This window comes from Pezoporus wallicus, unplaced genomic scaffold, assembly GCF_028554395.1.
Source record: "Pezoporus wallicus isolate ANWC-B61680 ecotype Strahan unplaced genomic scaffold, APGP_CSIRO_Pwel_v1 contig_8333, whole genome shotgun sequence".
Classification (NCBI taxonomy): Eukaryota; Metazoa; Chordata; class Aves; order Psittaciformes; family Psittacidae; genus Pezoporus; species Pezoporus wallicus.
In genome coordinates, this window is record NW_026637037.1 from 2,204,709 (window position 1) to 2,227,916 (window position 23,208).

The 23,208-nt window shown below is 41.2% G+C and overlaps 1 protein-coding gene across 2 annotated transcripts in view; it reads right to left on the minus strand.

Annotated features, from left to right (window-relative positions):
• The window catches only part of DPYD (dihydropyrimidine dehydrogenase), a 346,003-nt gene that overhangs the window by 285,620 nt on the left and 37,175 nt on the right, over positions 1-23,208 (minus strand). For both annotated transcript variants that reach the window (XM_057402775.1, XM_057402774.1), the window contains exon 3: positions 9,898-9,980. In XM_057402775.1, the coding sequence (XP_057258758.1) occupies positions 9,898-9,980 (83 nt within the window). The remainder of the gene's footprint in view (positions 1-9,897; positions 9,981-23,208) is intronic.

The window sequence follows — 23,208 nt, forward strand, 5'->3', positions numbered from 1 at the left end:
AGAGCAGGTTGCTCCAAGCCCCTGTGTCCAACCTGGCCTTGAACACTGCCAGGGATGGGGCAGACACAGCTTCTCTGGGCACCCTGTGCCAGCGCCTCAGCACCCTTACAGGGAAGAGCTTCTGCCTTATCTAACCTGAACTGCCCCTGTTTTACTTTGAACCCATCACCCCTTGTCCTATCACTACAGTCCCTGATGCAGAGTCCCTCTCCAGCATCCTTGTAGTCCCCTTCAGACACTGGAAGCTGCTCTGAGGTCTCCACACAGCTTCTCTTCTCCAGTTAGTGTCAGTGAGGATGACACAGAGGCACCCTGCAGGTAGGCCATGACTGAACATTTGACGACAAAGGAGCTATTTAAGCTTGTCTGCACCTACCAAAAAAAACCCCAGAAGTTAGGCCAGATGCTAACAGTGTAGCTGCACCTCAGTGCAGGCTGATTCATCCAAGAAACAAGACTCTCAGCTCTGTTCTGGCTACTGCAGCTCCATGGCTAGTGGTACTCAGGCTTAGTCATGCAGTCACAGCTCTCCCTAGTGCAAAACACTCCACAAAACCAGAATCTCTCTTAAATATATAACAGCTCCTATGTAAGTATTTTCAAACATTCCTGTAGAGTTCTTTAATTATAGGGACAACAATTCCCACCCCAATTAATCATTTTATCTGAGAGGAAATCACAAGAGAATACACTTCAGGTGAGAAGAGGGCTGACACCACCAGCATCTACTTGCCATGCAAGTAAATGTGCAGCGGGAACACTGAGGTGTGGACACTGTGAGGCATAGCCCAAGACCTAACAACAAGTAATACACTGTAGGTCCCTGGAATAAATTAAAGGATAAGTGTTTTTCTTACCCTTTTGGTAATACAGATGCTGACCAAAACCGCTTTCTTTCTACATTACCAAAAACAAAGCAAATGCTTTCTTAACACTAATTAATAGCATCAGTGGTGTTGGAAAAGCCCTTTCAGCTCACCCAGCCCAACCCTTACCCCAGCACTGCCAAGGCCACCACTAACCCATGGCACCGAGGCCTCGTCTCCACGTTGTGTGAACACTTGCAGGGACTGTGACTCCAGCACTGCCCTGGGCAGCCTGTTCCAATGCCTGATCAAAGAACCTGATGAAGAACCATCACTGCTCCCAAACCTGCTGCTTTAAGCAGTATGGAAACCACAGGTTGGACAATAAATGTTCCTTGAGCCTTAGAGGCATTTCAGTAGGCAAAAGAGCAGTAATAAAAGCATTAGTAGTATTAGAAAGTACCATTAAACACTACTACTGAATAGTAGTAATAAAGCAAATAGTATTTACAAACACTATTCATAGTAATAATGATAATTCGTAGTAACAGTGATTATTAAATATTAAACAGAGTAATAGTAATCGCTATTTATAAAGTACACTAATAGTCAAAATACTGAATATTATTAACAAACAGTAGCAAAAAAATAGTAGTGCTGCTTAAAAATAAGTTACAAAACCTTATAGTTTTAAAAGATTATTCTATTGTGATGGTGTCAGACAGTAAATCAATGTCTTTTTAAGTGTTCTGGTGAGAATCACATTATAACACTTCTTCAGGCTTTTGAGAACTACAGTAAATGTCTGAAAAGAAACAAGTGCAGATATATTTGATATAGCATTTGTAAAGACAGACTGGTTAGTGACTGTACATGAAACAGAAGTCACTGTAGGAAATGCGGTTTCATGCATACATGTGGAATGTGGTAATCTTAATAATGGAGACTAAATTCATGACTTACAAATAAAACAGCACGAGCTTAAAGAGCTTGAGCTATAACAGCTGACTTCTTCACCAAAGCTGTAACACACCGTTTCTCTGTACGTCCCAGACTTTTGTTATGGTCTGAAATCACAGAATCCCAGAGTGGTCTGGGTTGGAAAGGACCTTAAGATCATCCAGTTCCAATCCCCTGCCACAGCAGGGACACCTCACACTAGAGCAGGTTGCTCCAAGCCCCTGTGTCCAACCTGGCCTTGAACACTGCCAGGGATGGGGCAGCCACAGCTTCTCTGGGCACCCTGTGCCAGTGCCTCAGCACCCTCACAGGGAAGAACTTCTGCCTTATATGAAGCAAAGTGGTGGGAGCCACCTTCTAACTAAACCATCCAAAGCCCTGGAACACAAACATCAGATCTCAATGATCTGCAGAAAGCCCTGGGTCATAGCAAACTGCCTTCATTCAGCTCCCAGCTTCTTTGGTTGATCAATTTTAATTTTTGTTTAATGAACCAATACATTTTTCAAAGTGTATAAGCTGATGAAACCAAGGTATTCATAAGCCTGATAGGCAATATTGTATATATATATAGTATATATATTATGTATACCCATATTGTATATAGTATGTATATGTATTGTGTATAAAATATGTATATCCGTATTGTGTATATATTGCATATATATAATGTATATCCATATTTTATATACATATATGTATATGCATATTATATACACACGTGTTATATACATACATATATGCATATCTACACATATATACAATATAAACACACAGAATATACATATATATACATACACATATATACACATATATGTATTATGTACCCATACACACACATTATATATATCCATATGGTTTTTATCTATACATACATATACATACATACATATATATATGTATCTCCTTGAGCAACCCAGAGCATTTTTCCTGCTTGTTAATAGCAGTAAAGACCACATTTTCAAACCCTGTGTTCTGAGAAGTAACTAAGTGGAACCCACAGAGTGAACTCCCAATTCTGCAGTGCAATTTTCCCCACTTCACAGTCGGCAGACGAGCAGCTGTTGGGCACTGAGAGGTTTGAGGCTGCACCCACTGCATGCCACCTTTGGAGTCTTCGTGGTGAGCCATCTGCCACAGTGGTTCTCAGAATCTCTTTCACCATCAACATCAGACATCTCCTGCAGCTTGCTAAAAAGCTCGATTTTGACAGTTATCCAATACTCTAAATCAAAACACTAAATGGTTCAGAAGGAAGAACAGGCTCCCCTCTCTTGAAGTGACAGGAAAGAGGGTTTTGTTTTCCCCGTCTCCTTTCTGAAATACATTTGGGGACTGGTACATGTGAAGACAGAAATGATGTGTTTACCACACACAGAACAGACCTGAAGCATCATTCAGTCACCATAACACATGCAAGAAGAATATGAAAAGCATGCTAACCTTCACCAAACACATGCATGTAAGATTTTGTCTAAAGCACACTTTGGTAGATCAACAGAAGTAGTAACTATAATGCAGCTTGCAAAACCATGAATATAATTTGGGGTGTTTATTTGCTATTTGGCTATATTGCTATGTTGCTAACAATGCTTTTGGTCTGGATCCACATGTTGTTTATATACACTGCAGGGCATAATTCAGTCCCCTTATGTAAAGTAACTGTGAATATACACAACTGCCAATTGGAATCACCGAAAAATTCAATCCCCTTTCACATCTGCCAGCAATGAACAACATCAATGCACAAGTTTAGGTCGAAGTTGCTAGTTTAACTGTTTAACTAGTTTTACATAGTTGACTAATACACCTAGGTGACTAAATGAGCATTCAAAGGAAAGCAATCTAGGCTTATCTTGATCCCCTCCTCTATAATATTCAAAGAGAAAAGCCTGTCTACATCACTACATCAAAACCAAATTACAGTTCATAGGTTAGAAATGAGAACTTACATACAACATTTGGAACAACACACGTGCAACAACCAGCTGAAATAAACTCCCAGGTATAATTCAGTATCAAAACTTCTAGTCAACGTATTATGAAGTTGATATTCACTAGAAAAGCCCATATCACAATCAAGCTGGAAACAAGACACTTGATAGTTTTCTTGACTTATACTTTAAAAATACATCAAGTACATACTGTATTCTAAAGTGCAGAGGATAAACATTATCACTCGTTCCACAAGATCTTCAGTGCGAGCTATACCTGTGACTCTAAACAATAGACTTTGTCATATCACAGAATCAGCCAGGTTGGAAAAGCCCTTTCAGCTCACCCAGCCCAACCCTTACCCCAGCACTGCCAAAGCCACCACTAACCCATGGCACTGAGGCCTCGTCTCCATGGTGTGTGAACACTTGCAGGGACGGTGACTCCAGCACTGCCCTGGGCAGCCTGTTCCAATGCCTGAGCACCCTCTGGGGAAGGAATTGTTCCTCAGCTCCATCTAAACCTGCCCTGGTGCAGCTTGAGGCCGTTTCCTCTCGTCCCATCCCTTGTTCCTTGGGAGCAGAGCCCACAGCCCCTCCTGGCTCCATCCTCCTGTCCGGCAGTTGTAGGGAGCGATAAGGTACCCCCTGAGCCTTCACTGCTCCAGACTGAACCCCCCAGGTCCCCCAGCCATTCCCCATCACACTTGAAATATGAAGAGCTTTAATTCTCCATGTATATGATACAGGACAACAACAAATATTCTAATAACCCTCATAGAAATGATTACATTAATGTCACAGGTTCTTGTACATGCTGCGTGTTACAGCTCTGCAGAGTGTTTGCCTGTACACAGAAATTACTCCATCATGGCAAGATCTAAGCAGTGTATCCCAGGCATTGCTGGGCCCCCAGAGGATGGCTAATGGGAGACTCAGGAGTTAAACAGCCAACAAAGACCAGGGTAAAACTGCATGAACACAGAGCCTTGCTAATGCCACTTAACAGCTTCTAGCACCTAAAGAGCTTGTTCAGCCACAGCTATCCATAGACAGGGCTGCCTTGCACTCTGAAGATACATGGCCAACATTTGGTCAATGCAAGTGATGCTGACAAACAGAAAACCCCTCTTCGTGCTCTGCCACAGGCTGTGGTATTAAAACTGCACAGGCTTCTTAATGAGACAAAGCAATATTTTGCTCTTTTCATTAATTCTGTCCATCTTTACTGACTTGCGAGCAGCCCCAAAACACCTGATCACCACAGCTCAATACACACAGAGCTGCAGTGCAGTTGCTAAAATGCAATTCTTCACATGCAGACTATGATTATGGGCATAAAATGTCATCCCATGTGTTATTCACTTGGGTTTAGCGTACAGCACATCTACAGCCCCTGCAATACACAGGTTAGATCCTGCTTGACTCCAGCTCCTTCACAGAGCATCCTCAGCTAAACACTTTCACATACATCAATTAAAATCCAGGAGTAGGCTGGGCATGCCAGGGAATCCATGTGGAGAGCCATTTAACCCACCCCATTCCATAAACAATCTGTTTGCTCTGTAATGCACACTAGGGATGAAAGTGAAATTCTGGTTTCCAAATAACACTCACACCAAAGTTAGACTCATTTCTATTAGCCACATAGGTCTTTACTATGGAAGTACTACTAAATGTTCTCAAGTGCTTCTAATATTCTGCATCCCGAACTCCACAGTTTTGTGGGTTGTTATTTTTGTTAAATACATAGGAAGGAATCACTTGTTTCTCCCCTAAAAACCTGCCCCAAGCAGTATTCAAATGGTTGCATTCAGTAGAAATGTAAAGATAGAAGAAGGTGGAAGAGAAATTCAAACTTCCTCCCTCAGTCCCAAATAAGCACACTGATCCCAAGGCTTGTGGATACTCTGGATCACTGGAATTCCCTCCAAAGTCTTCATCTCACCAGAATATGAAGGAATTATTTGAATAGATGATCTTTAAGACCTGAATCAGGAATCCAGAAGCAATCATCTTTATTCCTCCTTATTCACCCTCCCTTTCACGTTACTCGAGATTGGTCCCATCTCCCAGGACAGCTTAGAAACAATACAGGAAAGCAGGAATACTTTTAATATGTTAAACTTTAATATGTTGGTTACACCGTGGTTTTGCTGCAGACTTGTTTTATTCCCATGTTCTTAAATCCGTAACTTTGACTCTGTAAATACTAATGAACAGTTGTGAAATCATGGAATTTCTTACACTGCAATTTTCCTGGGTTTTGCCCAGCCATAGAAACTGTCAAATCCATCTGAGAGTCTAGACCATATTAAAAGAAGCTTGATTATTACTAACCCCAGCTTATACAGTTGTCAAGACAACAGTGAATATCATCATTAACAGAAACTGTCTCTATCAAACTGGAAATCACAGTTGAAGCCTCATGTTCATGTTCACATTATCCAAAGCCATATGCAAGTATGTGAATGCAAAATAAAATTCCAAACGAACTCTGGTGTCTTTTCATACTGATCCAAACAGACAAGCAAACTTTCTATCTCCTTTCCCATTTCGAAGCACAAAGAAATATGCTTACATTTTCCTCTACTAACAACAAGTCTATACAAAAATATTCAGCTTTAGTTTTCACTTGCAAAGCTTTCACACATGCTAACTAGCAGCCTTGCGGTGTCTGAAGGGGGCTACAAGGATGCTGGAGAGGGACTCTTCATCAGGGACTGTAGGGATAGGACAAGGGGTGATGGGTTCACACTGAAACAGGGCACAGCTTCTCTGGGCACCCTGTGACAGCGCCTCAGCACCCTCACAGGGAAGAACTTCTGCCTTAGATCTAACCTGAACTTCCTCTGTTTCAGTTTGAACCCATCACCCCTTGTCCTATCGCTGCAGTCCCTGATGAAGAGTCCCTCTCCAGCACCCTTGTAGCCCCCTTCAGACACTGGAAGCTGCTCTGAGGTCTCCACGCAGCTTCTCTTCTCCAGGCTCAACAGCTCCAGCGTTCTCGGCCTGTGACTCCTCAAGGCTCCCTTACCCTACTTTCCTAGAGGAATGGTTACTGCAGTCCACATTCTGGTTTTCCACTTACGAGAAGACTACCAAGGTCAGCACACAGTTAGCAAAGGCACTTCCTCCTCTTCAAATACTTATGTCCTTATAGCAGCCAAACCAGTCTAAAAGCTCCTTCAGATTCCTAGATGAAGCTTTCCTGAGGATCAGGATCCAGGTCTTTTACACTGATTATACTCTAAGAACAAACTACGCCCTGTTTAACAAAAGCCTACTGGTTTTACTTCTGCAACCTGACATCATAGGTACATATCTATGCAATTTTTCTGCCAAATTACTACCTCAAATGCCCAATTACTGTATACACATTCGAGGCATGTAAAGCAATAGATGGCCCATTTATAAAAGCCAATTCCAAACACTAATCTATTTTTATTGTTTACTTAAGCATTGCAGTTGCATTAAAATATCATACTAAATAAACCATTTGGAATACATTAACAAAATAAGCAAAACATTAACTGAGTTAAATGCTTTATGATTTGATGTGAAATCAGAAGTAAACCAACTTCTTACAATACCACTCTTTATACGCTGAGTAATGGCAAACTACTATCAGCCTCCTTCAAAGCCTAAAATTATATATAAAGTGGAACTAGGGAAAGTTCTTGGGCTTTATGACCATTTCAAAACCCCTCAGAAATTTTCCTGTGCATACATCTATATACATAAAAGATGGCTTTCAGTAATCCTTAATTTAAATACCATTCTCTTTCTGAAGAGCTGGGAAAAGAACAAGACCCTTCCTGGATATTAGTGTTTATGCAGAGCACAGTGATATTCCTAGTGTAGAAATGTACTGAAACCTATATTCATTTGACCATTTCTCTCAAAGATAAAAGGGAAGGCCTCATTCCAAACAGGAGCACTGGGGGAAAACACTGATTGTCTCCTATGGCAGAGCAGCAGTAGCACTCTGGGAAATCAGAGAGGATTTGGGCACACTGCCACTCAACTCAAGGCTCATCTGAGATCCACATATATGCATTTAGCTATCCAACTAGGACTTTGTTGTTGTCCTCGCTTTCAGGACCACATGATTTTAGTGCTTTTGTGCAATGTGCAATCCTTTTCACATGCTTCCCTTACCAAAAGGAGGAGGAAAGCACCTCACAATCCTGAGGCCAGCAAATCTATGTCCTCCCTCGTTTGGTCCGATGTCCACTATAGGTATGGGAAAGCAAAGTGAACCTGAATCTGTCAAAATGTACCATTCAAATTCCATATGCTACAAATAATCCTGGCATCCAAAAAAAGCAGAAAAATGCAGCTACCAAGGATGTGGGTGACTATGAAGCAGCTGAAAGAACTCTTCAGCCTAAAATAACAAGTGTCTTCTACACACATGTAGAAAAATACATAGGAACTACCTGCATATACTTCTCTAAATTCACATTTTGTACCTTTGATGTGTTAGGCAAGGACATAATACTAAATTAAGACTGCAGCGCGTTTTAAAGTCAGGTACTTCTTTACCTCCACAAAAACAACTAAGAAAAAGAAGCAATCATATAATATTGACTGCAATTAAGAGAATCCCAGCATTGCACAATACCTGTCTCACTTCACAATCAATAACTATTCCTCAGAATGGCTTGTACACCAGCTGAAATAGCCAGGGTACGAATTTATGAGCTAATAAAGTGCTTTTTATTGTATGCAGAGCATAGAATCATGAGACTCCTCTACATAGTCCTTGTAACAGAACCATGACCTTTAAAATGCCAAAGCTTCCTTTGCTAGCTAGTGTTTATCACCAAAGAGCTGTCAGCTCCCAATTTTGTCAAGATTAACTCTGCTGAGTCATGTATCACAGCACACCACAAACCTCCCTGTGTTACAGGAGAGCAGCAACTTGAAAAGCCCTTTGTTGAGAACACTAAAAGTAGCTTCATAGACCAAAAGTTCTCTTCATCTCTATTTTATATCACATAATGTGAAATCACAGACGCTGATGAAGGATCACATAGGGGAAAAGCCCTAAATGTATGAAGCAAAGAAAGCAAAAAGCAAGAAATCACAATTAGAAAGTTGAATGCCATTAGAGTTACCTGCAACACCAGGAGCTGAAATGTTCAGAAATGAAAGGATATCATCTGAAGGTAGTAAGAAAGGGTTCAAAAGAGGCAGGTTGCATTGCATCTCACAGGATCTTTACAAACACTTATTCACAGCAGCGTAACATGAGACAAGAGCACCATTAACATAAAGTCAGTGTCATGCACATCAAGTCATTCACACCCAAATGTAAATTTATAGGGATTCTAAACACAATTAAAGCAAAGGGGAGGGTGATGAGTATTTCAAGACCCTCAGTTTTCTGTTGTTGTTTTGGCTTTTTACTGTGCTGAAGTGTAAGTCCAAGTAATTACTCTGATACCAAGCATGTGAAATGAAGCACTATGTTGGCATCATTTACTATCCAACTTTCAAAACCTTTACAAGTCCAGATTACTATGATTTCCTCATCTACAGAGAATTAACATCTTCCTGATTATTACTTTAGAAAATCCACATGCTATAGCCAGCAAGTTTCTTTGGAGTCCTATATGCAGATACTCTGCAAATAAGGGTGGCCAAAGATTCATGTCCTGACTAATTTTAACCGCATCTGCTAAGGCTGAAGTGCAATGAGGTGAGAATATTAAGCAAAAAATACACCTCTACAATATACAAAGAACCAGAGAAATTTTAATGCTCCATTAGCACAACCAAAATCATGCCAACCTGGTGTTAAAATCAGAGCACACAGGTACTACATATATAAAAATCAAATCCAATTTGAAGGCAAACACAAGCTTGTTCAAACAGCATTGCACAATTGCTTTAGCACTTACAGAATTTAGATGAACAATATTTTCATTCACTAAATATAAAGCAAGGCACCCCTTAAGCATTTTAAATAACAAATTAAACATTTACATTTTTTACTGTGCAGTCAGGCTTAACATTTATGCAGCTTCAAAAACCAAAGTACAGCCTCAAGGGAAGCCTCTCCACTGACAAATTAATACCTTAGAGAATAGAGCTGAATGGTGGCAATGAACTCATTTGTTCCCCCAATAATGAAGAATGACTCTTTCTTTACCACATCTGTGACTGTTGCTATGGTGACCCAGACTTACCTCACTGCTTCTCGAAGTGCTCCGCGCTCACTAAGAGTCGTGTGCTTGATGTCATCAAAATTGTTCTCCAGTTGCTCACACTTCTGCAACAGACAGACATATTCACGTGTATATTGTACCTTTATTAACAGTATTCGACATCAGGCAGGCAACACGGGTTTGTATCACAGAACCTCAAACAATGCGTTCTGGTTTAATTGCACAGGAGTCATTAAAAAGACATTGAGAACTCAGAAACAAAGTAAACATGAATCTTATTATATGGTTGTCATGGAAATCATCGTATCAATGTTCCAGGAAAAATGTATAGAATCTTTCCTTGGTTTTAGCTTTCAGAAAGGAATTCGTTTTTCCTTTACCAATACGCAAGGCTACAAAGCTGCTATATGCAGACAAGAACAGAAACCAAAATGTGTGTTTTAGAATGCGAATAGAAGTTATCCATTCTGTCCCAAGGAAATAAACCAATTGTATTTAATTCCTATTTCATTTTAAAAGCCTAACAAACTGAAAAGATTACTTATAGACACCTCAACCACTCGAGGCTGAAATCCTGGCTCACCAGGATGTCTAAAAGGAAGAAAAAGCCAACAATCTGGAGATTATCAATGAAGCCAAAACTTTACTATCCTCTATTAATTGTTATTAACTGTGTGACTGGTTCCATCCAACAGAGTGCTCATCTTTTTGTTTTTTCCTGCTTCCACAAAGGCAGTAAAATGGATTCAGAAGATGCTGGGGGGGGGGGGGGGGCAGAAATCTGTGTCTGTGCAAAGCGAGCATGAAACACCAGCAAAACAATTCTCTGATCAGCGGCATCAATCAAAAGATTCTTACATTCTCTTGAGCTTCCTCAATACAAGAGACTTTTAGGTTACCGCTGCTCCCTGTAGAACCTATCTCCAATACCAAAACTTTCCTCTGGGAGGCATAATTTTGCCATATGGGTGCCAAAGAAGCACAAGTTGCAAGCGAAACAGTTAACTATTGCTAACAACCTTGAAGGCAGGGTTCTCAGGTTCTTTATGCAGGAGCTGTTAAGGAAATATGTGCACTATTATTTGGTCCTATTGCTTTTCCAGTTTTTAATATCTTCTTTCATTTTCAAGCCCACATCTTAAAGATAGTTAGAACAAATACAATAAAAGTTACCTCTTGCTATTTCTTTGGTGTATTGATTCTTTATTTGTATAATTACATTCAATTTGAGGCTACAAAAGCACTACTGGGAAGGAAATAGATATTTGTAAATGACCTAACAGGATATTTGAGCTTGCCCAATTCTCATTTAAACTATCATTATTTTTAAATAAGATTATAGGCTTTTTAATACAAAGTTTTAAAGTTTTAACATTACATTTCTGAGCAGGAGCAAAGAACCAAGCTACACTTGGAATTCTGCAATGTCTTTTCTCCCTCATAAAAAAAGATGCATGCCTGAAGCACGAGTACTAAAATCTTACCCCACGGCTAAGCTGATATTTTCTCTCTGTTTCTATTACAATCAGCTGGCCTTTGTATGGCAAAACCTTACTCCAAAAACTCAAAGGGATTACATGAGAAAGACAAGTGCTAAACTGAAGTATTTAATTATTTAGATCAGCATACACTGACCCTCAGCTCCAAACTCATCCAGGCAGGTCAGTCATTAAAAATACACTCAAAGAAATCCAAATCAACAATACTAAGAAAGAATTCCTGATTCATCAGCAATTAGGTGCAAGTATTTGTGTAAGCATAAATGAAACTTAACACCCTGCAGGAAAACAGACCAAAAAAACACTATTTAGAACATTGCTTCAAGCGCGGAAAGAGGGAAGCCGATGGAGCAAGACCAGAGCAGGCCACGAGGATGATTAAGGGGCTGGAGCATCTCCTGTATGAACAGTTAGTTCCAACCCACTGCCACAGGCAGAGATACCTTCCACCAGAGCAGCTTGCTCCAAGCCCCTGTGTCCAACCTGGCCTTGAACACTGCCAGGGATGGGACAGCCACAGCTTCTCTGGGCACCCTGTGCCAGTGTCTCAGCACCCTCACAGGGAAGAGCTTCTGCCTTAGATCTAACCTGAACTTCCCCTGTTTCAGTGTGAACCCATCAACCCTTGTCCTGTCACTACAGTCCCTGATGAAGAGTCCCTCCCCAGCATCCCTAGAGCCCCCTTCAGACACTGGAAGCTGCTCTGAGGTCTCCACGCAGCTTCTCTTCTCCAGGCTGAACAGCCCCAATGTTCTCAGCCTGTCTCCATACAGGAGGTGCTCCAGCCCCTGAGCGTCCTCATGGCCTCCCTCTGGACTTGCTCCAACAGCTTCATGTCCTTCTGATGTCAAGAAGGCACACAGTGCTGCAAGTGGGGTCTCACAAGAGCAGAGCAGAGGGACAGAATTACCTCCTTTGACCTGCCGGTCATGCTTGAAATATCAAATACAAATAAGCTACAGGTGTATAAATGCCACTTTCTGGGTGTAAGGATTCAGCTTGCGTGCTACATTTGTAGATTACCTGAGAGGATATCAGTTTATAAGAAAGGCAACCAGTGTGGAACTGTGACCATGACAATACTCCAAAAGTTTGTTAGGGAAATGATGAAACTTTGGTAGACTATGACCAGGGTGAGCTTTACATTCCTAAATATTAAATCAGTAGCAACAATTGAGCTAATTCTATTATCCTTGCTACCAAACACATGAATATCTATGAACGCCTTGCATAGGGCAGTATGTTTTGGCCCATAGTACTTCCCAGATTTAAGTATAAGGAGCAATTAAACACCTGGGTGTTTCAGTTTGAACAGCACCTAAAGTGGACCAACAACAAAACACAAGCAGTGAGAAAAAAAATGGCTTTGGTAGATTATTGCCAAGTGATTTTCAGTGGGTATAAAGTCTAGAAGTTTTACCTCTATGATTCAATGATTATACAGTGCTCTGTATGTTATCCCTGTTGGCAGATTTATAGTGCTGTGTGATACTAAGTATTACCTTTGCGAAGTCCAGGAGGAAAAATAAGTACAGAGCTGTGATTAGGGACACAGTCATCATAAGGCAAAATAGCATCACATGTCAAAAAGCCACAAAAGTCTAAATACTGTTTCTTAAATGATTCAAACATAAATACTTCGAGGTCTACAAGTGAATCTAAAAGCAAGAGAGTGAGGAGGAAATTTCATATAGAAACAAGTGCCTTATTTATCATATGAGGTCTTAACTAAAACAACACAACTATTTAAAAAGGGCGATATAGGCTTGATATCCACAAATATCTGTGGCATCACAGCATCCTGGTGGAACATATAATCAGAAATGAGAAAGACAAATGATAAATGGATGCAGATGAAGATCAATGAACAAACTGAAAAGCTTTTCCTCCCATAACCATAAAAATATGATTTTTTTTTTCCTACTGCAATTTATTCTTGTAGTAAAATAAACTGCAAGCTTCAGAAGCAAGGACTATGTGCTCCTAATGCCATACTTTCAGTTATGGTGACAATATTAATAATATCATGATACAGACCTTGGAATAATATTCTAAGAGTCTGAGGAAAGTCAGCAACTACCAAGTCCAAAGTACTCTTTGACACTGGCAGAAGTAACAAGCTGGCTCTTATAACTAGAGAACATAAAGAAAGAATCACTAGTTTTAGGTAAAAAAAACTAGCATTCTGGCAAAAAGAAAGTTCTGCTTTTGAAAATACATCTCTAAACATTCATCAGCTTAGCCTTCTTGTACATTTTGGTTGTGGATGGGAAAGCCCTCTTTGCATGACTCAGCCATTTGAAAAGCTATTCTTGATATTCCTTCCTGCAGCACTGTGTGCAGTGCTGGTACCCTCAACGTCACAAGGACATGGAGCAGCTGGAGCAAGTCCAGAGGAGGCCACGAGGATGAGCAGGGGCTGGAGCAGCTCCTGTATGGAGACAGGCTGAGAACACTGGGGTTGTTCAGCCTGGAGAAGAGAAGCTGCATGGAGGCCTCAGAGCAGTTTCCAGTGTCTGAAGGGGGCTACAAGGATGCTGGAGAGGGACTCTTCATCAGGGGCTGTAGCGACAGGATAAGGGGTGATGGGTTCACACTGAAACAGGGGAAGTTCAGGTTAGATCTAAGGCAGAAGCTCTTCCCTGTGAGGGTGCTGAGGCACTGGCACAGGGTGCCCAGAGAAGCTGTGGCTGCCCCATCCCTGGCAGTGTTCAAGGCCAGGTTCGACACAGGGGCTTGGAGCAACCTGCTCTAGTGTGAGTGTCCTTGCCTGTGGCAGGGGTTGGAGCTGGATGAGCTTTAAGGTCCTTTCCAACCCAAACCAGTCTGGGATTCTGTGATTCTATTTGGCTTCTTGGGTCAAATGCAGAACTTCGCAGAGGTAGCTCAGAAACCAAGAGCATTCCATTGCCTGGCGTCATCACTTATGTTGTCCCTATATCCGCAAAGCATTGCTGCCTCTGCTCTGTCATGACAGGCCCAAGAGTCAGAGTATCAAGAAGACCATAACTCAAACTCGCCCATCCTGCAATACAATACTGATGAAAGAAGCGACCCTACTTCCACAGAAATCAACCTTAGATCTTCCAGCCAAACAAGAGTGGGATCACAATAAGGCATATCCTGCTACTTTAACTCTATCTCAGAATACTTCACAGAAGACTTTCCAAAGTGTTAGTATTACAGATCATCTTAACACACATGTTGAGATAGTTGAGAAATAAAATCTTTTGATCTGACACCAGTGTAAGACCTATTCTAAGGCAGCCTGCATCACTGGAGTACATCTCTTATCCTATTTGATACACTGCCAAATCAAAAGCCTTACTTAAAATACTGACTCTCTTCCATGAAAGAAGTTTGGGGGTAAGTAGGATTGCTGAATTCTTGGAATTCATGGCTTTTGCAGGGTTTTTAAGACATTTTCTTAGAAAGCTTGATTTTTTTCCCCAAATACTTGTTAAAAAGAAAACATTTTTCTGTCAAATGTTCTCTGAGTATTCAACATCAGGAAAGTGCAGCAATGGACAGATGGAACAGCTCTCACCTGTCTGATTTGTATTTACTCAGGCTTAAATACATTTTTCTCCTGTTTTCTCCCTTAGAATCCATGAAAAAGGGCCCTACAGAGTAGGTTGTGTCTTCATTTCTTCATGTTGTTGCTACCACATCTTTGAAAGTGCACAGTAAATTAACCTGCACCTACACTTTGGAGTGCTTGAAATGAGACAACCTGCTCCAAATTCTGAAGGATATAGTTATTCCAGCAAGGTTAAGAAGGCAGGCTCCAAAGACACATTGCCAAAACTGGCTACTACAAGTCCCTATGTGCTCTACAGCTTCAGCAAGGAAAGCCTCCAATTTTGGTCCTAAAACCCCTTTTCAAGTGGTGTCCTACACACACCACAAGGCTGACCACACTGGGTACCTCTTTTGTCTGCCATACTGTAGAACTGACCTCGTGTAATAAAGTTGTAAGCACAAAGCTGACTTCTTCAGGGGACTGTAACACTGTAAGATGCTTATTTCCACATTGATCCCTTCTTGATGGACAAAACGTTAACACCAAACATGAATGATTTCATCAGCAGAAAACTTTAGGTAGAACTAACTTGTGTTTTCTAAACCTAAAGCAACATTCTAATAGTCATCTAAACTGTAATATATTGCTGCAAGGATAATTATTAAGGGAAAACACAGCTGACATGTTCTGATTTATGCACACAATCAGAGATGGAGTCCAAGGACTGTGACATAATTATCTTCATGCTAACAATTTTTGTAAATCTCTTGACAGAATTTTAGCTAATTTTAAAATGCCTTCTGAAGATTAGCACTTAAAACTGTTGGGGAAAATAGCACAATTTATTAGCAAGGGTATAATTGTAAACCTTCCAAATACTCATTGTGAATATCATTTAGACAGTAACTCCTGCTTTAGCAGCTGGTATATAAGACTCCAGTTTATGGAATCTTGAAACAACAGAGAGTAGAATCTAATTAAACAGGATTAGATGCCAAAGCAAAATTATTAAAACCAGACTAACAGACAATTGTTATGAATTTGGAATAGCACATCAGCTTTTGATGTGAACTTACAGATCACTCTACTTTATTCCAATGAAGCCAAAATAGTCTTAGCAGACTTGATTTGGAACAGAATGTCTTTCTACACTGAAACAGCACAAAAAGCTAAATTGTTCCATTGATCTTCACACTCACAGACTTAAGCACCCATCTGCTATAGGGTAAAATGGCTTACAAAGACTGTATTTATTCTAATGTTGATGCTACAACTCATTACAGTTATTCAGTAGCCACTAGCTGTGTTCCATACAGGAAGCCCCTTAAACTAGCTTCATATTGAGCAACTAAACAAAACCAATGCCATTTGCCAAGGGGTTTGATCTAAGAGCATCCCTAAAAGTTAAACAAGAGAATTGTTTGATCCTACCTTTAAGATACAACGACCTACACAACAGCTACCTACTAAAATTCTTCTTTCCCATGTGCTGTGACTCATTCTCTAGGGGTTCTCATTCCAAACAGGGGGAAAGCAGCTTAAAACTGGTACCCAAGTAGCTGCTCACAAAGGAAAAATTGGTAGTTTTTTCACTATGTACATATTCCTAATAGCTGCAGAAAGTATATTGAGCCCTCAGGTATTTACATAACATTTGACAGCATGTCATTCATAATACATGAACATTTGTTATAACTATTTGTTCATTTCGTGATACAACCACATTGGCCAGACAGGCCTTTTGAAAAATAGAGATATTAATGCATCTAAAATAGCAGACTTCCAGAGCAAAGCAGCTTTAAGTGTTAGCAATCAGATAAAAATCCATAGGAAAACCGATGCAGTAGACCTGTGGGTGGCTGTAATCAATGCCCGATTAGCATAACCATGGTAATCTTTTGTAGGTGTTTTGAGACAAATATTTTTAAGGCACTAAATATAGGACATATGAAAACTCAAACACAAGTGTCACATTTCTCTACCAGGAATATATCACCAAAACAGGACTGACACCAGGAATCTCCGAGGCACGAGATATTTTCTGCTCCTGAAAGTGTGGGGTTTTTCTTCGTTACCAGAAATCCTGTCAATGTAACTGGGAATTCTGAAGTGGAAGCAGCCAATTCTGGATTACTTTCTAAAGTTTTCCCAGTTTAAATGTGGTGCACTTCATCCATAAAGACAGGTCACGATATGAAAGTTAATAACTTGTTAAACATCCGTAACACTTCGTTTGGAAGAAAGATCTTCCAGTTTGAGATGGCATTCTGCTAACTTCCTTTTCACGCTGTTTCACGAACGAATTTCAAGTGGCAGATCTGTAACAGCCTTCATATTCACATAAGGGTATGGTATCTTGCTTGCATTCAACCTGCTGTTGTCAGAGCAGATGCGGACACCATGTGTTTTGGCACTGGATAACACATCCCATAGTAGCGATACAGGGAGGATGAGAAAAGGCATTCTGAATGGACCAAGCGTGCACACAAAGCAGAGTACACCAAAGAACTCCAAAGAAAAGGATGAAAAGCTACAAATGATATGCAAGACAGCAGAGGCACAGCTGGAAATAATAAAGGAGCAGAGAATGCAGGTGATGCCACCAGGCAGGACATTTTACAATGCTCCTCCCCTCGCGAGAGCTTGAGAAGACAGAGAAAAATTGAGAACAAAAAGGAAGGAAAACCTTTGCCTCTCCCACTTTTTTCCTTCTCTTCCTGGAATAAATACTCAACTTGATCAGGAGATAAATGAGAGGACTTGGCAACAAGGTATTGGTTCCTCTGCATCTGCAGGGACACTTCAAGACTGCTTCCCTGCAAAGGGCTCTGTAGCAGGGAACAATACACACTATCTCTTAGAAGCTTTGTCTACATACTAGTTCTCTTTTAATGCAGTCCTGCTTTTTTCCCATTAGAGAGCCTGAGCACGACACGAGAGCTTTGACAATAGTTTAAGATCATGCCTGGGACCTGTTCTAAATCGTTGAAACCTTCAATTCTTCACTGCTCCTAGCATAAATTTACAATTGAATTCTTTAAGGCCATCAAGTCTAAGTAAAGAGACACAGGCTCTACACGGAAGTTCTAAATATACTGTTTTCACTTGACAGGGAAAATACAACTAAGTAAAAGATTAGCAAGAAAAGCAAATATCCCAAACACTGTACCCCTCTCCTCCCTGTACTTTCCCATACCTCAACCTACCTTGCTTTTCCCTTGGGATTCTTTACTCTGCTTAGGTAAATATTCCCCTGACTCACTGAGATTAAATAAAATGAGAGTATGCAGGTAAAGACCAGACTCATACTGAGAATTAACATTTACAGAGCTCATAACTTGGGAAAAAAGGAAGAATCTTTAAAATGCAGGTAGAACTGTACTCCTAAAGAACAGATTATGCTCTTGACCTTCAACAAAGAGCGTAAGAAAAAAAAACACACCCAAAAGCCTCTGCTTTTTTTAGAAGACCAAGAATTTAAGGAATTAACCCCATATATTTGAGCGTACCAACTTACAGCATGCCTCTTATTTTTCACACATAGCTAAAGAACTGGTCAAAGAGACACTGAACATGAGCCACTTCAGTGTGAGCCTGTTGCCCAGGAACCCCCCATGTGCTGGGCTGCATCAACAGGAGCATGAGCAGCAGTCAAGGGAGGGGATCCTGCACCTCTGCTCTGCTGTCATGAGACCCCACTTGCAGCACTGTGTGCAATGCTGGTGTCCTCAGCATGAGAAGGACATGGAGCAGCTGGAACAAGTCCAGAAGAGGCCATGAGGATGAGCAGGGGCTGGAGCAGCTCCTGTATGGAGACAGGCTGAGAACATTGGGGTTATTCAGCCTGGAGAAGAGAAGCTGCGTGGAGACCTCAGAGCAGGTTCCAGTGTCTGAAGGGGGCTACAAGGATGCTGGAGAGGGACTCTGCATCAGGGACTGTAGTGATAGGACAAGGGTTGATGGGTTCAAACTGAAACAGGGGAAGTTCAGGTTAGATCTAAGGCAGAAGCTCTTCCCTGTGAGGGTGCTGAGGCTGTGGCTGCCCCATCCCTGGCAGTGTTCAAGGCCGGGTTGGACACAGGGGCTTGGAGCAACCTGCTCTAGTGTGAGGTGTCCCTGCTCATGGCAGGGAGTTGGAACTGGATGAGCTTTAAGGTCCTTTACAACCCAAACCAGTCTGGAATTCTGTGATTCTAATCATTAAATATAAGAGCTTTTCAAAAATTAAAGTTCAAATGCTTAAAAGCCACCCTGAAACAATTCAGTCCAGTGCTACCAGAGGAATAAATGCAAATGACACGTAGCAGGCTTGCTTCCTCAGCCAAGATGCCAACACCTCTCATCTCTTACAAGGCAACAGTGCTCTTCAAAAGTGCCACAACAAAACACTTTCTTTCATGGTTATGTGTGGTTTTGGCTGGGATAGATTTTCTTTATAGCAGCTGGAAAGGGCTACTGTTTGGATTTGTGCTGGAAACAGTGCTGCTAATTCCGAACTTACACATAGCCAAGGCTTATCTGCCTCTCACCCCACCACCGAGCAGGCTGGGGTGCGCAAGAAGTTGGGAGGGGACACAGCTGACCCCAATAGACCAAAGGGATATTCCAGACTGTATGAAATCATGCTTGGCTTATAAAGCTGGAGGAAAAAGGAGGGGGGAGGGACATTCACTGTCCCTGCAAGTGTTCATACACCATGCAGATGAGGCCCTCAGTGCCATGGGTTACGGGTGGCCTTGGCAGCACTGGGGACCATTTGGACTTGATGAGCTTAAAAGTCTTTTCCAGCCTGGTTGATTCCACGATTCTTTGACTCAGAGTAATAGCATTTGTCTTCCCAAGTAACCATTATGTGTGATGGAGCCCTGCTGTCCTGGTGATGGCTGAACACCTGCCTGATGATGGGAATTATGAATGAATTCCTGATTTGCTTTTCTTGTGTGTGGCTTTCGCTTTACCTAGTAAACCGTCTTTAACTCAACCCACCAGTTTTCACACTTTTACCCTTCCAATTCTCTCCCCCATCCCACTAGGTAGGGGGAGTGAGTGAGCAGCTGTCTGGTGCTTGGCTGCTGGCTGGGGTGAAAGCACAACAGCAACGTCCTACCAAGGCCCTTCTCTCCTCATCTTACAGATCATGTCTTTCTATTGACAGTTACAGAAACACATGCACCAGCTAAACCCCATTCCATGTGCTGCTTACTGAGTTGTGTACTCTTGATTCTGTCATCTAAAAGACTTATATAAAATAGTCTGCAAGTCTTCTGGAAAGAGCTTGAAAAGATGCTAAATAGAAGACCAAGGAACTGGTGACAGCACCAAGGGACTAGATTAGGTACAGAGAACTCTGTATCATCTATGACTTCTGGGCTCCAAGTTAACCAATGTCCTGCAGAAGGGGTAGGAAAAATCCCATCCTCTGCGTAGCTTAGCAGAAGCAATCAGAGACAGCTCTGCATGAAAAACACTTTGGTGCCTGTGGGTGATGGTATTTCTTGCTGTAACCATATGTGGTTATATGTCACTATGCTCACTAGCCAAATCTTCATAAAGGATCATCCTTCCTCCTTGCAAACTTTTGTTTGCAAAAAAATACCCTAAAATGATGCCACAAAAAGTATTATTAAGATCCCATCCTCTGAATCTGTGAATTACCAAGAAAAGAGTAGATGTGTGTCTACTCTGGCTTTGCTGAAAATCAGTATCCCAGCATAAAGGATGACTCAGATAGCAATGAAACAAATTTCCTCAGTGACAGCTGAGGGTACTTACCACAGACAAAGTCAAATATTAAATTGAGACTAGATTTCCCCAGAGGAATAACTGGAAATATTAAGTTTGCTTGAGAACCAACTACCTGAGTCACAGGAATAAGAATTAGGAAAAAGGCTGCAGCCAGAAGAGCACAACCCTTGTATGGAGAGCCTGGTACAGTTGTGTTACACGTCAGCACTTTGTATCAGAGTTTCCATCACTATCCTTCCACACAACAAAACATGAGGAACGATTTGACTTAAAACGATCTGACTTAAAACGATCTGAAGCTCATTCGTAAACTATGAACGCCACATGCAACAAAACTGTACCGCAGCTCTTCTATTTCAAGCTACATGTTAACTCTGAAATGACCACAGGTGACAGACAGCAGGACATGTGAGGAGAAGAACATGAGTGAGCTGTCAATTCACATATCTGAAAACAAACTAGACTCCTCTGCTTCCATTACCTTTGAGATTCAAAAGACATGTCCTTGGTACTGAGATGCTCACGAAAGCCAAGGTTTTAAATACATTTTATATTAATGGCCATCTAAAATAGCTAAATCAGAGGAAAGCTTGCTGTCTTTTTATTTTATAGTCTTTTTAAGTAGCATAAAGAAGAACAAATACTGAAAAGACTATGACATTTCTACACATTCTTTATTATGCTCACCACTGACTGCTATCTGAAACCTTCCTGTAACACTACAGTGTCTATATACAGTAGGACAGTGACCTCCGACTGCAATACCTACCAAGTCAGAAGAAACAAATGGAAGGACAAAAAAAAAAAACCACAAAAACACAGAAAGCATTTATTTGAATGTACAAGAACCACTAAATTAGTTCATTTGGAGCCTCGAAGCCAAAACTATTCAACAGCCAACATAATAAGTATCTTTAAATACCTTGCATCAAGCCAAGTTGAGTCAAAATGAAATCTTACACTCATTACTAAGGAGGTGGAAAGTCAAGTTTTGGGCAAAGAGGGGCAAACAACAAAGCAGGACAGTACAAACACTGTTACTGTGACATACTTTCTCCCTATCAAAGAATATTAAGGAAATCAGACGTATGGGGCTTGATCTTTAAGGTCCCTTCCAAGTCAAACCATTCTATGATTCTATGATGACAATAACTGCAAATCCTACAAAGTTCTCACCATCTGTTGTGTCAACTATTTACAGACACACAGACATAATCAAAACCGAAGGATAACTGCTCAAATAGGTGTCATTTTCTTTGAATAAGATTCCGTGCATGTTTAGTTAGCTTGAGAATCTCCCAGTACAAATTAAAGGGAATAAACGGTATCAGTTTCTTTTCTGTAAGAAATTCCATGAAGGAAAAACTTCTTAGCCACAGAAATGAACAGCGTTTATGTTTACCTACATTTGCCAGCAGGGAATTCAGAACTTCTTTTCACATTGAACATTAGAAAGAGCGTTAAAATGCTGCTGCAACACTGTTTATTCACATGCAGCTTGAAAACAACATCCAGGATAAATACATAGCCTCAGGTCTCAGTTCTGTTTACCGCCTCAGAGAGAAAAGCATCTAACAACCCAATACCTCAGTATGGCACTATGCACTCTTCCAGTTCTGTGACCCATTTACTGTTTACTTTGGAAGGTTGTTACTCCTTTGGAAGCTTTCATGTCTCATCCTGAATAGCCTTATTCTCCCAAAACCATGTGGCCTGCCTTCGGACAGCTCAGACTGATGCATTCCCCTTCTTGTCAGGCTCAAAAATTGCCGTGCTCAAGCTGAGAGGGGCAATGCATGCCCCAAAGCACTAGTTAAGCACCCAGCTAGCAATTCCCAAGCAAGCAGGGACAAAGAGAGCCAAGATTCACCAGAAGAAAACCATGATGCAAGGCTCCTTGGTATGAGATAGTCTTAGCACTCGGAGGAGGAGTCTAGTTCAGGTCCCACAACCGGTGCTCCTCAAGACATCTGGGTAGATGGCACAGTTCCTGAGCTAATACATTGGGTCTCTCACCAGGGCTGGCTCCATCACGGCATTTTCCTCTCACGGCTGCACTACTCTCAAGTCTAGAAGTGGCTCCAACTATTGCAAGTGAAGGGCTTTTAATTCCCAGAGCACTGCACAGGGAATCCCTGCCCCTGCTTAATATGTTTAACTATGAACAACTCCCTCCCTGCTAACAGAGCTTAACCAAGTACCTTTAGTAGAAGGATTCACATGTTCACAAACCATGTAGATGAGGTCCTTAGTGACATGGTTTGGTGGTGGCCTTGGCAGTGCTCCGGAATGGTTGGACTTGATGATCTTAAAGGTCTTTTCCAATCTAAACAATTCTAGATTCCAAGATTTCACATTAAGATGCAATAGCCTAGTTTTGTAAATGCTATTTGAACAAAATACACACTAAATATTTGCTGAGTAACACCAAAACTCTTGTTTTAATTTATTTGTCATCTCTGGAAAATGTATTTGACATATTCATCAGTCCTGAGCCCCTGAGTGTCACTACTACTTTTGTATATGTGCCAACAGAGCACTAGGAAAGAGCAGGGTAGCTGCAAA